General features: G+C 54.4%; 1 protein-coding gene across 3 annotated transcripts in view; it reads left to right on the top strand.

Moving 5' to 3' along the window:
- The window catches only part of TCF20 (transcription factor 20), a 95,259-nt gene extending 83,553 nt beyond the window's left edge, over positions 1-11,706 (top strand). Inside the window, exons 4-6 of one of the 3 annotated variants that reach the window (XM_018048848.1) lie at positions 4,134-4,183; positions 5,224-5,318; positions 10,400-11,706. In XM_018048848.1, the coding sequence (XP_017904337.1) occupies positions 4,134-4,183; positions 5,224-5,274 (101 nt within the window). In that variant the 3' untranslated portion in view covers positions 5,275-5,318; positions 10,400-11,706. Of the gene's footprint in view, positions 1-4,133; positions 4,184-5,190; positions 5,319-10,399 lie in introns of all 3 variants that reach the window. The other 2 variants (XM_018048847.1, XM_018048849.1) reach the window with 2 other exon arrangements.

Here is a 14,163-nt window from a genome sequence, read left to right as displayed (position 1 = left end):
AGTTTTATGGAGGAGATACAGCAAGAATTACCTCTCCCATTAGTGGCCAGTGAGTGGCAGTCTCCTGCACAGGGCTCTGCCCAGGAGCACCAAGTGGGCCGCAGGCAGGCCGCCTCGCCCCTGCAGGAGGCTCCCAGCACCTGCCTCCAGGCAGCGCCTCCAGGGATTGAGCAGTGCTACGCGATAAACTTGGCTGCTGTGGGGGAATGTTCTGGACCTGCTGTCCAATGCAGCAGCCACAGGCCATGTGTGAGTGCTTGGAAGATAGCTAGTGGAAGGGAGAGACTGAGGTTTTATTTTCTTACTTCCCTTGGTGGCTGGCAGCACAGGCCCAGCCACCTTGGTCAAGAGGGGCGGTGGGGGTTCTTCGGGGAGGGCCCTGGGCTCTCCTCCCTCTGATGGAGGAGGCAGGACTGACTTCGCCAGCTGAGAGTTAGGAAGTCAATGACTTCCTCGTCACTGTCTTTGAGCCTGTCTGGTGTGGCCTGCCAGGTAAGTTGGTAACATCTCTGTTTGGCAGAAGTTGGTGACCGAGTGTCCAGGCAGAGAGGGGCTGTCCGGGTCGGGGCCCTGGCCCTCTGGTTTTGCTGCCCCAGCCGCTGCACACTCTGCTCCTCCACGCGGGGCTGGCCCCAGAGCAGCAGTTTCGCAGGGTGACTGTGTCTGGGGCATGTGTTGGTCTCTCTGATGACCTGAGTCACAGTGACTCAGAGCCCGTGTCACTCTGCGGACTAATGCCTGGATTTATTCACAGTCTTCCCAGGAATTCTGTAAGTGGGGACTCTTTTTGTCTGGAAAAGCCTTCATTGATTTCTTTTCTTTCTAATTATAATAAAAATAAGTCCTCTAGTCAAGTCCCCCATCTCTGTGCAGACTAAAGAACAGTTTAGCATTTTTATCTCTGCCTTCTTGCCAGCTGCCCAAACCTTAGAGAGCCGTAGGTAGTGAAGGGAAAACTTTTACCTCTGGGCGCGTCTCCATGGAAACCTGAGGCTCTGTGGCTCCAGCTAACTGCGGTAACACACTTGTGACGTCGTGGTTCGCTCTGTTGTGCTGCTCATTACGTCACAGACATGAGATTTATCTCCCAGAGGAAGAGGCAGTAATAAGAGCATGAGCACCAGTTAAAACAGAAAAAGATGGAACGTATTTAACGCAGCGAGCCGCGACACAGAGGCCAGAGACAGAAGGCCTGCGGCGGCTCGGCAGTGATCCCACTGTGCCTCAGGAATCTTGCCTAGAGGGGCTTCGTGAGGAAGCACAGCTGGGAATTTCACCTGCGGCCCCCCTTCCTTCAGCATTGTAAAGCTGCTCTCTCTGCCAGCTTTGATCTTGGCAGCAGGTTTAGAGCCCCTGATGGGCTCTGTGAAACGACCGGTGGTCTGGCCACTCCCTGGAGAGGAGCTGTCTGCATCACAGAAGCCAGTTCAAGGCCTTCCTCTGTCCTCTTCCCCCTTCCTCTGGCCCCAGGAGACTGCTGCTCGGTGAGGCAGGGTGAGGCTGGCGGACCCCCCAGTTCCAGCCTGGTTTTGCCAGTTGGAGCACGCAGTGTAGCCCTGAGAGGCCGTAGCTGAGCTGGAGGCTGCTGGGGCTCGGCAGACCCCAGGGACCCGAGACACCCTTCCACTTGCTTCCTCCTTGGGCTCACCACCCTAGCTGGAGTGTGTGTGGGTGCGCGTGGGTATCTGAGGCTCCACATAGTTTGTGGCGAGGAGCTCAGCAGAGTCCTCCGCCCCTATACCTAGAGAGGACTCAAAGCGGAGCGCTGGCCTGGGGCGTTGGCATCCATATCTGGAAGCCGCCCTGCCGACTCGGCAGCCTGGTGAGTCTCTGCTGGCCTGTGTGGTGATCTGACTTCACTGTGGGAAAGTGCTGACCAGGCCCTCTGCACTGGGTAGGCCAGGGGCTCATGGAAGCCAGTGAGCCACCAGCGCCTGCTGTGAGCCGCCCGCCCCTCCTCACTCTGCCCTGGCGGAGGCTGGCGGGAGGCAGTCTAGAAGAGGCTCCCCGGCCCCTGCAGGTGTCTGCGCTCTTCAGCTGTGCTTCTCATCCTGCCAGGAAGGGGAAGTGCATGTCCTGCGGGCCTGTGACCTCACCAGATTGAGGAGCGCCTTTGCCCGCATGGAGGCCTTGTGAGGTTTCATAGATTGGTTCAGGACACTCCATTTCCAGAAGTACCCGGCACTAGTTCCAAGTTGCCTTTAGCATGCACTTCTATTGTTTTATTTCTTTTCTGCTTTTTAACTTTGAGGGAACATGTTTCCTAACTAGAAGCACATTTCACTAATGGTTCATTGCTGCTGGTCCCTGTTTCATGGCTGTGTGAGGGCCCTCTCAGACCTCTGCCTTTCTGATGGTATCTTTCCCAACTCACACCCCCCCTCTTCATTGCTGTAAACCCCTGGGGTGGGAGGGTGGCCTCACCCCGCATGGCCTGCGCCATCTCTGCTGGCATGCTGTGGCCGCTGCCCAGGTGAGGCAAGGGCGCCGCCTTCAGCTCCAGCTGTCCGTCCCTGCTGTCCGGGAGCTCTCTGGCCAACTGGAGCAGCAAGAGCCTGGGTCACACCATATACCTGTGGGTTGTAAATTAGGACATTTCATTTACTGCTGTGCTGTTCGCTTGGGGGTGTGGAGTGAGGCACAGATGAGCAGGACTTGCTGTTTCCCAAGCCCTCAGGCTTGCCTGGGGCTGAGAGGACTAAACCTACCCAGTCCTAGGGTCCTGGGACTCCAGAGGGGAGGGGGCTCAGCCAAATTGTGAGAGGCTCTCTGTTGGTCTATATAAAATGTAGAGGGCCTCAGAAATTTCCATTTGTGTATCCCCTTGCTTATTATTATTTCACTTGAAATCTGTGGCTACACAGGCCACTCATCTGGACCTTGCTTTAAAGCTGAGTTAAATTGTAAATTTAACAAGGCTAAGTACCATGCCGCCCCCTGCCATGGTGCCCGGGAGCTCTCTGAGAACGTGTGACCAGTATTAACATCCTGCCACCACCTCTGGCTCGGGGGCTGAGGATTCACAGCCCCTCATAGGGTTTCATTTTCCCCTGAAGCCCTTAGCGTGGCTTGCGGAGCTTCTCCAGCATCTCCATGGCTGGGGGGAGAGGGCGGCAGCAGGGCTGGCCTGGCCTCCTTTCTGCCTCTGACCTGTGACTCGACAGGAGAAAAGAGGCCTACAGATTGAGTGTTTTCACAAGGAAGCCTTGGCGTGGGCCTGTGGAGTGGGCTTAACCTAGGATAAGAAATTCTAAAAAGAACATTTACTGGAGATTGTTAAAACAACAGGATATGATCATGGGAATACAGAAAAAATAAAATTAGTGTCACCTAAACTTTGCTGACTAAGGTCCGTCTAGTCAAGGCTGTGGTTTTTCCAGTAGTCATGTATGGATGTGAGAGTTGGACTGTGACGAAAGCTGAGCGCCGAAGAATTGATGCTTTTGGACTGTGGTCTTGGAGAAGACTCTTGAGAGTCCCTTGGACTGCAAGGAGATCCAGCCAGTCCATTCTGAAGGAGATCAGCCCTGGGATTTCTTTGGAAGGAATGATGCTAAAGCTGAAACTCCAGTACTTTGGCCACCTCATGTGAAGAGTTGACTCCTTGGAAAAGACTGATGCTGGGAGGGATTGGGGGCAGGAGGAGAAGGGGACAACAGAGGATGAGATGGCTGGATGGCATCACTGACTCGATGGACGTGAGTCTGAGTGAACTCCTGGAGTTGGTGATGGACAGGGAGGCCTGGCGTGCTGCGATTCATGGGGTCGCAAAGAGTTGGACACGACTAAGCGACTGAACAGAACTGAATTTTGGTAGATTAGGTAGATTTTGGTAGATTTCCTTTGTCCTTTATGCATGTAAGCAGCGTGACGAATGGGATTGTGCTTGCACGTGCGTGCATCCGAGCAGTCTGCATCGTGCTTCCCCATGCTGTTACCTGTTCTGAAACCTTGCCTAACCGGCTGATAGTCCACCATGTTGAGGTGCCATAGGTTATTTGGGGGTGTCTCTCATGCTCTCCTATTAGGAATCACAGTGTGGGGTCCTCTGTCTCCGTGTGTGACCCCCATCCCGCGCCCCGCGGGCTGTGCCCTGCGCCAGGCTCCTCCTGACTGTCCCCTCTGTTTTGCAGATTGTTTGCTCCACGAGGAGAACTTCTCGGTGAGGTGCCCCAAGCACAAGGTGAGTCGGCCTGCAGAGCCGGGGCCGCCCGCAGGACGAGGGGGCCGGGGGCTCCTCCTGAAAGACCTGGAGACCTGATAGTCCGTCTCAGGCCAGGGCTTGGTGGGCGGAGGGGCAAACGGGAGGGAGCCCTGTGATGTGGGATCGGCGGAGCTGGGGAGAAGGTGTTTGTCTGTTAAGAGAAATGCACGAAACTCCTGGTTTCCGCCTTAGTTCAGTGGAACCCCAGACCACAGACTGGCGTGGGGTGAGGTTGGCTGTAGGTCTGGACCCAGAGCAGAGGCGTCTTCCCCAACTAGAGAGAGATGACGCCCAGCTCTCGGGGAAATGCCGTCCCCGTCAGGTTCTGCTCCCGCAGGCGCAGCCCATGGTGTCTGCATTTGGTTCACGAGTTGGTCTCTTGGTCGCCTCTCAAATTTAGGAAGGGAAGGAAGATGCAGGCGGAGTGTGTGAATGGCCTGTTTCCAAGACACCACTCACGGGTGTGGGGAGGGGAGGGTGTGGAGAAGGGCCCCCCCCCCCCTACCACCACCAAGGGCCAGGCGGGTGGAGGCCTCCACCTTGGCGCTCCTGCGGCGGCGCTCCTCCGGCTGAGGCCACACTGACCCCTGGTGGCCACTCGTGCGCAGTCTCCAGTCTCCACTCAGTGGGGCCAGAAGGCACTAGAAAGAGGTCATCTTGATGGTCTGCCCTGAGATTGCTTCTGAAGGATGCTTACTGATGCTTTTCTTTAAAAATTATTTCCCGAGATGGATCCTTGGATCTTAAAATTTTCTCTTTATTTTTTACTTCATTTGTATTTTATTTTTTTAAACTTCCATTTTTGAAGGGTCACATTTTGCCTCAGCAAACCCTGTCTTGAGTATCTCCTGTATGTCGTTCAGTACTGACTCTCTGCTTTTTCTTTCCTTTTCCATGTGCGTTCCTCGCCTCACCTCCGCCCGCCCTGACCCGCACGCTCGTTCTCTGTCCCTCCTGTCTCATCTCCTTGGCTTTGCCGGCGTCAGCCTCCCCTCCCATGCCCTGTCCCCCCCTTGCAGAACAAGACAGCGAAAGGCAGCCTCAGCACAGAGCAGTCGGAGCGGGGGTGAGGGGGGCAGTGTGCTCGTGGGAATGGAAAGTACAGCAAGCACAGGTGAGTCGGGGCCGCCGCCCCTGCGGGCTGCGAGGGGGTGCCGTGGCCTCTGCCTGCTGCTCTCCCAGGCCAGGCGGCACCCGGGTATCTAATTGCATGAGGCCAGCACCCGACGGACAAAGCACTTCTCTGTTGCTTCGCCCCCCAGAATACGTGTAGAAAGATAATGTGGGGCTTTAAAATGGTTCCATCGTCCACTAGGGACTGGGGGGCTGTTCCTGAAGGCAGGCCTTGGGTGGGGCTCCTGGGGGCAGCTGGCTTCTGGGACGGAGCCTCTAAGGTGGGGGTGCTTTTGCCTGCAGCCCTCGCTCTTTCCCCGTCTCAGAAAGGCTTCTCACCAGAGATCTTTTCTTTTTAGTTTGCTTGGTGTCTCTAAAGCTTGGGCTTCCCTGGTGGCTCAGCCAGAAGGAATCTGCCTGCAGTGTACGAAATGCAGGTTCCATCCCTGAATCGGGAAGATTCCCTGGAGAAGGAAATGGCAGCCCACTCCAGTATTCTTGCCTGGGAAATCTCGTGGACAGAGGAGCCTGGTGGGCTACATACAGTCCATGGGGTCACAAAGAGTCACAACTTAGCGACTACACCACCACCACAGCTCTAAACCTTTGAGTGAGTTCTTTGAAAAACAAAAAATTCCCCAAGTTTTGCTATGTGAAATCTTCCCCCGCCTCCCGGTGCTATGAAAGATTCCTTTCATAGAAGTACAAAGGGAAGGAAAATCCCCTCAAAGATTTAGTAGACTTTAGCTCCACATTTAATTTTTCTTTTAAAAATCTCAGTTGAGTTGTGCTTTCCATGAGTGTGTCTGTGGGTTCGTGGTCGTGGCTGGTAGCGTGTGCCTGTGAGAGCAGGATTATATGACTTGGGTCTCTCGAAGCAGTGGGCCCGTGGTGCCCACCTCCACCCCGCCTTCCACGTCCTCTGCCTCCTTACTGCGCCACCGAGGGAAAAGCGAAAGAGATGATGAGGAGCGGCAGCAAAATGAAACTGGCCTGGGGCACTTGCTTCTGCAGGATGGGGTGGGCGGCCAGTTGTCTCAGAAATGTTCATTAAGGGATTATTTCTCTTCAGGGAAGGGCATCTGTGTTTACTCCAGGCGTCTGCGACCCACACACCGGTGTGCAAGGCCTGGCTCTCTGGGGCAGCACTGTGTGCCTGAGTCTCTGGAATGTTCCCTCCCCCTTGTTACGAATCTTCCCTAGGGCTCAGCGGGTAAAGAATCCACCTTCAGTGCAGCGCAGGAGACAGGAGACGTGGGTTCGATCCCTGGGTCAGGAAGACCCCCTGGAGGAGGGCATGGCTACCCACTCAAAAATCTTACTTGGAGCCATGGGGAGTGTTCCCGGAAGTGTCTGGGAAGAGCTGGTTGGAGGAGAACCATGGGTTACTTGGGGCCTTTTGTTCTTGTCTTGGAATCCCAGCCTGTGTTTGAGAAAAATAGGAAGTCTGGGCCCAGTTTCCTCTTGGAAATTTTAACTTTGTTCATCCTCGCCTTCCTCTCTGCCCATTCCTGGGCTCTGCCAGCTCCAGAGCCCTCGGCTCTCATAGGACGACAAGCCTCATGTTTATTCCGCACAGAGTTGGTGTCGCTGTCACGCTTATAGCAAAGGAGCGAGGCGCTGAGTGATTAAGTGGCCTGTCCCACAGTGTGGGGTTGTTTCAAGTCCGCTGAGGTCAGACCTTTCCCTCTTGGAGGGAAGGGAGGGACAGAGCGCTGGCTCGCCCCCGGAAGTGCTTGTCAAGGCAGGGCCCTTCCCCTGGGTTCAGCCGCCCTCTGCAGGTGGTGGGAAGCCCCAGCGTGAGGGACAGACGCAGCCCCTCCCCTCAGGGAGCATCCACCATGGGGTCTGTGCTGGGGGCGTAGATCCACCATCACAGGGTGGGGAAGGGGCAGTGATTATTCCTGTGGTGTGGAGAGTGCTGTGTGACGGCGTCAGCCCGCTTAGTGTCTCTGTGCTTCAGTGTCTCCTTCTGTGAAAAGAGGACCATCAGTGGCCAGCCTTGTGAGGATGCAGTTAAGAAATGTCTCCACTGTGCCTGGCGCAGCCCTGTCTGGCAGAAAACCCCAGGGCTGAGGGCACGGAGATGTGAGTTCTCATCTCTCACTGCCACGTGAGGTGCCTGGCCAGGCCAGCTGTGCCCAGGAGGAAAGGTCAGTGGGCGGCCCCCTCCCGGGTCTGCGGGTGCGGGAGCCTTGGCCGGCCAGTGCCACCCTCTCCCCGGCTCGGGGCAGCTAGTGGACGAGGCTCCTCGCCCGTCCCCCGTTCTCATCGGCAATAGACACGGGAGGCCCCATTCCCACCCGGCCCACCCAGTGGGCAGGAAGCTGTGACCTCCATCCAGCTCTGCCTTGTCCTGGGTGCCAGGTTAGTGCCCATGGTCACGTCCCGGGTCCCCCTTCCCACCCACCCCACGGCCCCCGACACTGCCGCTCTGCACCAACTCCTGTCTCCCCTCGACTTGAGGTTCCCGCCACCTGTAGGGCCAAGTGCAGCTCCTCAGCTCACCTCCGAGGGCCCTGGGGTCGCCGCCTCCCTCAGGGCTCCTGTGCCCATGCTCGGCTCCTCTCTGGGCCTCAGCTTCAGGGCACGTCCTCAGAGCAGCCTTCCCAGTCCCCTTGTCCCCACTCTGCCGCCTCCCTGGTGTCACCATGGGTTTAAGTTGCTGGTATGTTCATGAACCATCTACGTCTCCACTAGACCATCCTCCCACGAGGACAGGGGCGGCTGTCTCGGCCTCTTCATGCACTGACCCAGGATTTGGGGGGAACGGGGCACGCAGGGTGGTTCCTGTCCTCACGGGGTGGCCCAGGGAGGAGGGCACTGACCTGATGGCATCGGGCGGGCACAGGCTTCTCATGTGCTCCCCAGCAGGCTCGGGTCTCAGCTTACAAAGGCGAGGGCAGCCTCAGCCAGGTGGGGGAGCCCACCCAGGTCCAGGTGGCCAGGGTGAAGCTGAAGGGCAGCAGGAAGAGGCTGATGGGAATGCTTTGGCCTGGGATGAAGGCCCAATTGTTCGCCGACAGCCGAACACGCCGGTACCTTTCTACAGAGAAGAGAGCGGCCTCAGCACAGAGGGCCGCCCGCTTGCTCACGGGCCACAGCTCTGCCCCAGTGCTGCCTTCTCAGCCACCTCCGGCACCTTTGGACAGACCTGAGCAATGGAGGCTCCGAGGCAGAGTCCCAGGGGCCCAGTCAGAAGAGCTTTGCTGGCCGTGAGCCCCAGTCCCAAGTCTAACCAGCCCAGGGCTTTGGGCTGCACAGGTCCCCTCCCTCAGGGCTTTGTCTCCAAAATAATGGGGTGAGGGGGCAGGCCTCGCAGTGTTCCAGTAAAGAAGTGTCTGTAGGGCTCCTGGCATAGTGCCTGGCCCCTACTAGATGTTTCAAGAGTTTTCTTCCCATTATTCCTACTAAAGGAATAGTTTTTAGGAAAAACGGAGAAGTTAGGGCCCCATTATATTCAGGGTACCAGGTGTTTGGGCCAGTCAAGTATCAGACCCTGGGGAGGTCCCTGCGAGAAAGGGAGAAAGGCCGGAAGGCCAGGCACTGGCAGGAGGTGTGGACGGACCACCAGGCTCCCCAGTGGCACCAAGGGAAGGAGCCCAGGCCAGCAGCCTGCGGAGCCCTCCAGCCAGGCAGACCCTGGTGCTGAGACCACCTGCATTCTGGGGGGTGCAGGCCAGAGACTGTGCCAAGTGCTGGGGAGAGGGCAGACCCCGCCCCTGGCCCTCGCTCCACGAGCCAAGCTTTGCGGGATGTGCAGCTCTTGTCCTCTGTTCCCGCCGGTGGCCCACATCCCCGGCAAGATTTGACCCCTTTGGTCCTTGTTTGAGGCTTCCTGGCAGCCCTGCCCTGGCATCGCCTTGATAGAGGGCCTTTGGTTCCTGGGGCGACACCAGAGAAGGCCACTTCTTCTCCCCCTTTCCTGGCAGCCTCAGCCTCAGGAAACCAGAGTGGAGAGAGTCTGTGCTGGGCAAGGGGGCGCTGGGGAAGCCACTCTGTGGCCGTGGCAGGGCGGCTCAGCTCCCGGCCCCGGCAGCCAGAGGCCCAGGGTCTGCTTCTGCCTGAGGGCGGCGACGCTGTCCTGCTGCCTGCAAGTCTCTCACTGTCTATTCCTGTTCTCTGCCAAGCAGCTAGGAATCTCTTTCTGGCAAGGGTGGTGGGAATGTCTGTTCTTAGCTTGTATACACAGGCTAGCCTTAACTAGTTTGTGTATTAGTAAGTTTTACAGAAGCAGAAAAAGGGACTGGTGATGCCTGGGTTTTCCTGAGGTTTATTGGTTGGTGGAGGGCACCGGAAAGGGTTTGAGGAAGAAGCCAGGTGAGCCTCCCCCCCCCCCCCCACACACACACACACAGGTGTGTCACCACACGTGGCTTTTGGCTTAATTTTTCTGGACTGAGTTCCTCGGAAACTGCTGTGTCTCTGAGATCTAAGGACCCATGAAGTATCCTGAGGAGGCCCTTAGTGCAAGCCCGCATACCCTCGGTGGTCACCAGGAGAGTCTTCCTAAGCCTGGAGCCCGGGCTGGAAGGAGAGACAGAGGCCAGTGGCAGGGCCTTGGGGAGCCCCAGAGGGTGACCTGAGAGCCGCCCTCCCCTTGGAGCTCCCAGGAGTGTTCTCTGTTAGGTGTGGGAGCCGCCCACGGCTGGAGGTGACCCGGGCGTGGTCCTGAGCTGATTCTTCCACATCAGCTGGGTGCTCAGCCACCTCTGTGAGGACAGGTCCCCGGCCCCACATGCTGAGTCCCACTGTAGGCCCCGGGGGCAGCGTCCTGAGCAAGGGTCACCCCAAGAGCTGCCCCACTCTGGGCAGCCCCACCTCGGGGGTCAGGGGAGCTCCTTCCATGCATTGGGGAGGGGCACTCCGAGTCCATACCCAGTGCAGCTGGCCAGGCCATTGCTGCCTTTACCCTGTTTCAGGCCCAGAGCCACACAGCCGGCTCTACCATGGGCCCTGGGTGTCTCATGCCAGCTGCCAGACCCTGCAGGTCCCCCGACCCCAGCGCCACCACAGAGCTGGGGCTGTGGGCTACAGCACCCCGCAGAGGTTCCCAGCACCCAGTGTCTGTTTGTCTTGCAGGTGAGACTGTGGAGATGAGAAGGCGGTGGATACTCGTGATGGAATGGAAACGGTCCTCCTGTGCAGCCACACCCCACCCCGCCCCACCCCTCGTGCCTGCCCGCGCCAGCACTTCCTTCCTAAGTTCTTACATCACTCTCAAACCGGTGACACCACAGGAAAGAAAGGCCCAAGAAGTTGGAATGGCTGTTTCCATGGACACAATCTCCATAGTGACAGTGTGGGGGGAGGGGGGAGGGGTGGGATGATGGGAAAGGGTGGGGGGAATTAAAAGGGAGGGATAAAAATATATATATATAAATCTATTTTTAGTCTGGAAAGACTTTGTTTAAATGAAAGGTGCGCTATCCCTTTTGATTCTATTTTAAAATTATCTAGTTAAAGAACTCCAAATTTGTTCCAATGACGTGAAATTTAAATGTGAAATTGAACCGAACAAACTCTGATCTCACAAGGACAGGGGTGGCTTAGATCCTTGGCCCAGCTCACACAATTCAGAGACCCTAGACCTGGGGTCAGAAAAACAGATGAACCACACCAAACCATGTCTTTGTCAGTAATTTGTCTCAAAAGTGGGAAGGTCGAGGGGGAGGGAAGTGGGGGATGGTCCGTGTTTTCAAGAATGGGAGAATGATGTTTAAACACAAAAATAAATCTTTTTCATTTCCAGAAACACTATTTATTTATTATTTTTTAAATTTTTATTTTTTTTCGGGGGAGGGGACATTGGCGGATGCCCCAAGGCGGAGGCCCCACGGTCACAACTGTGTCCTGGGTCCTTGGCCGGTGAGAGCCCCGAGGGTCCCACAAAGCGGCTCGGCCGGCAGGATCAAGGGATGGCCGCCCCTGGGCACATTCCAGGCAGCTGTTGTGCCCTGACCCGCAGGGTGGACGGGACGAACCTAGGCCATGGGAGTGAACACAGGGAAGGATGGTGTCAGGTGTGGTCACGCGGGGTAAGCTGACCAGGAGCACCCACTCCACCCTTTCTTCTTTTGCTTTCACTTTTAAAAGGAAAAGGGAGCCTGTCAGTTGAACAGCCCCACGCTACATGATTCTCTATGTTGTGTTGTTTTGTTTTGTTTTGTAAATTGTATAATTTTTAAATATCTGAGTTTTAAAAAAAGAAAAAAAGTACAAAAAAAAATCTTGTTAAGGCCTTAAGAAGGGGTTAGTGCATCTTTCAGGGGTCACTCTGCCGTGGGGATAAAATAGCTGTTTCACAAACAGTTTTATTTAAAAAAAAAAAAAAAAAAATCAAAAAAATAATAAACTTCATTTTAACCTTGTTTCCTTTTTTGTTTGAAGCAAACGCGTCTCTTTCTCCTCCCATTCCAGCCCTCGGGCTGGCTCTGGTTCTGCTGCAGAGGTGGCTGCCCTCAGACTGGCCCAGCCACCTAGGCCTCCCGCAGGCCCAGGGCCCTTGCAGCAGACCCTGGAATGATCCCAAACAAGGACAGTTCTAGCCGCTCAGCCTGGCGGGTGGAACTCAGCTGTGTGTGAGGATGGCCAGATTACTTGAGAGGAGGACAAAATTCCAATCAACGTGAATTTTAAAGCTTATTAAAAAATAATGCAGTGTTAATGGACTCTGTTTTAGAGAACAGAAACACTGGAAGGAATGTTGTGAAGTAGAAATAAGCAATTATAAATGAGTTCTGGTGTGCTTATCAGTTTGAGGCTGCAGAAATGGCAGATTAATTTTGTTACAATGCAGTGTGGTCGATTTCTCGTTTTGCTCTACCAGGATGGAGGTGTGGGTGGGTGTGCTGTGTGAGCCACGGAACCTGCATAGGAATGATGTTTTTTTATTTCCTTGGCATCCTGTCTGGTCTTGGCATTAACACAGTTCAGATGAGATTGAGAGATTGCAGGTATTAGGCTTAAACTGCAAACCTTGAACGTATCTTCAGGAAAATACTTTCCTGACAGCAAATGGTTGGTTCTTCATTTTGCCTTTTTTAAATTCTTTTGACTGGGCTGATGATACTTAGAGTAAAACACTGGTGATGGTTCCTCAAACTGGCTCCTGAAGTGACCATTTACTGGGGAGTGGCCCTGTTCCACGCCTCACTCCCAACTCTAGCTTTCCGGCTTCTGCAAGAAGCTTCAGCTGTTCGTGGGCATTTCAGCTCCTGCCACACTTTTGAGTTCTCCATATTTTTTGGACAGACTTTATTTCTAGAGCAGTTTTAGGTTCATTGCAGTGTTGAGCAGAAGGCATGGAGATTTCCCATGCATCCTCTACCCCCACACACATGCACAGCCTCCCCCAGTATCAACATTCCCCACCAGAGAAGTGCCTTTTCTTTGGTGAACTTGCATCAACACATCATTGTCATCCACAGCCCGTAGTTTATGTTGGGGTTCACTCTTGGTGGTGTGCACTCTGAGTTTGGACAAACATACAGTGACATGGGTTTGCTGTTGTTTAATCATTAAGTCCTGTCCAACTCAGTGACAACATGGACTGTAGCCCACCAGGCTCCTCTGTCCATGGGATTTCCCAGGCACGAATACTGGAGTGGGCTGCCATTTCCTTCTCCAGGATATCTTTCGACCCCGGGCTTCAAACCCACATCTGCATTGGCAGGCAGCTTGTTTGCCTCTGAGCCACCAGGGAAGCCCATGATGACATGTCCACACCAATCGCATCATACAGAGCAGCTTCACTGCTGTGAAAGTTCTCTGTGCCCCCTCTCTATCCCTCCCTCCTCTTCCCCTGGCAACCACGGATCTTTTACTGTGTCCATAGGTTTTGTCTTTTCCAGAATGTCATATAGTTGGAGTTACACAGTATGTAGCCTTTTTACATTGGTTTCTTATTTGGTAATCGGTATTTAAGGTTCCTCCATGTCTTTCCATGGCTCACTTCTTTTTGTTGTTCGGTTGCTCAGGGTCCGACTCTTTGTGATGCCATGGACTGTAGCACCCCAGGCGTCCCTGTCCTTCACAGTCTCCCGGAGTTTGCTTAAACTCGTGTCCGTTGAGTCAGTGATGCCATCATCTCATCCTCTCTCATCCCCTTCTGCTCTCATTCTTTCCCAGCATCAGAGTCTTCCAGTGAGTCGGTTCTTCACATCAAGTGGCCAAAGTACTGGAGCTTCAACTTCAGCATCAGTCCTTCCAGTGAATATTCAGGGTTGATTTCCTTTAGGACTGATTGGTCCCTTGCTGTCCAAGAGACACTGTTCTCCAGCAGCACAGTTTAAAAGCATCAGTTTTTCGGCACTCAGCCCTCCTTATGGTCCAACTCTCACATCCAAACATGACTACTTGGAAAACCATAGCTTTGATTATATGGACCTTTGTTGGCAAAGTGATGTCTCTGCTTGAATACACTGTCTAGGTTTGTCATAGCTTTTCTTCCAAGAAGCAAGCATCTTTTACTTTTGTGGCTGCAGTCACATCCGCAGTGATTTTGGAGCCCCCAAAATAAAGTGTCGCTGTGTCCATCTTTTTCCCCATCTATTTACCATGAAGTGATGGGACCAAATGTCATGAGCTTAGTGTTCTGGATGTTGAGTTTTAAGCTTTTTCACTCTCTTTCACCTTTAAGAGGCTCAGTTTCTCTTCTCTTGAGTATTCTGTTGCCCGGATGCTCCCCAGTTTATCCATTCACCTACTGGAAGACAGTTGTTCCACTCTTTAACAATTATGAATAAAATTGCTATAAACACAAGTGTGCAAGGTTTTTTGTTTTTTTTTTTTTTTTAAATAAGCAACTGTCAAACTGTCTTCCAAAGTGGCTGCCCCAGTCTGCA

The sequence above is a fragment of the Capra hircus genome, chromosome 5 (genome assembly GCF_001704415.2).
Source record: "Capra hircus breed San Clemente chromosome 5, ASM170441v1, whole genome shotgun sequence".
Lineage (NCBI taxonomy): Eukaryota > Metazoa > Chordata > Mammalia > Artiodactyla > Bovidae > Capra > Capra hircus.
This window is presented reverse-complemented; position numbering and strand designations above follow the sequence as displayed.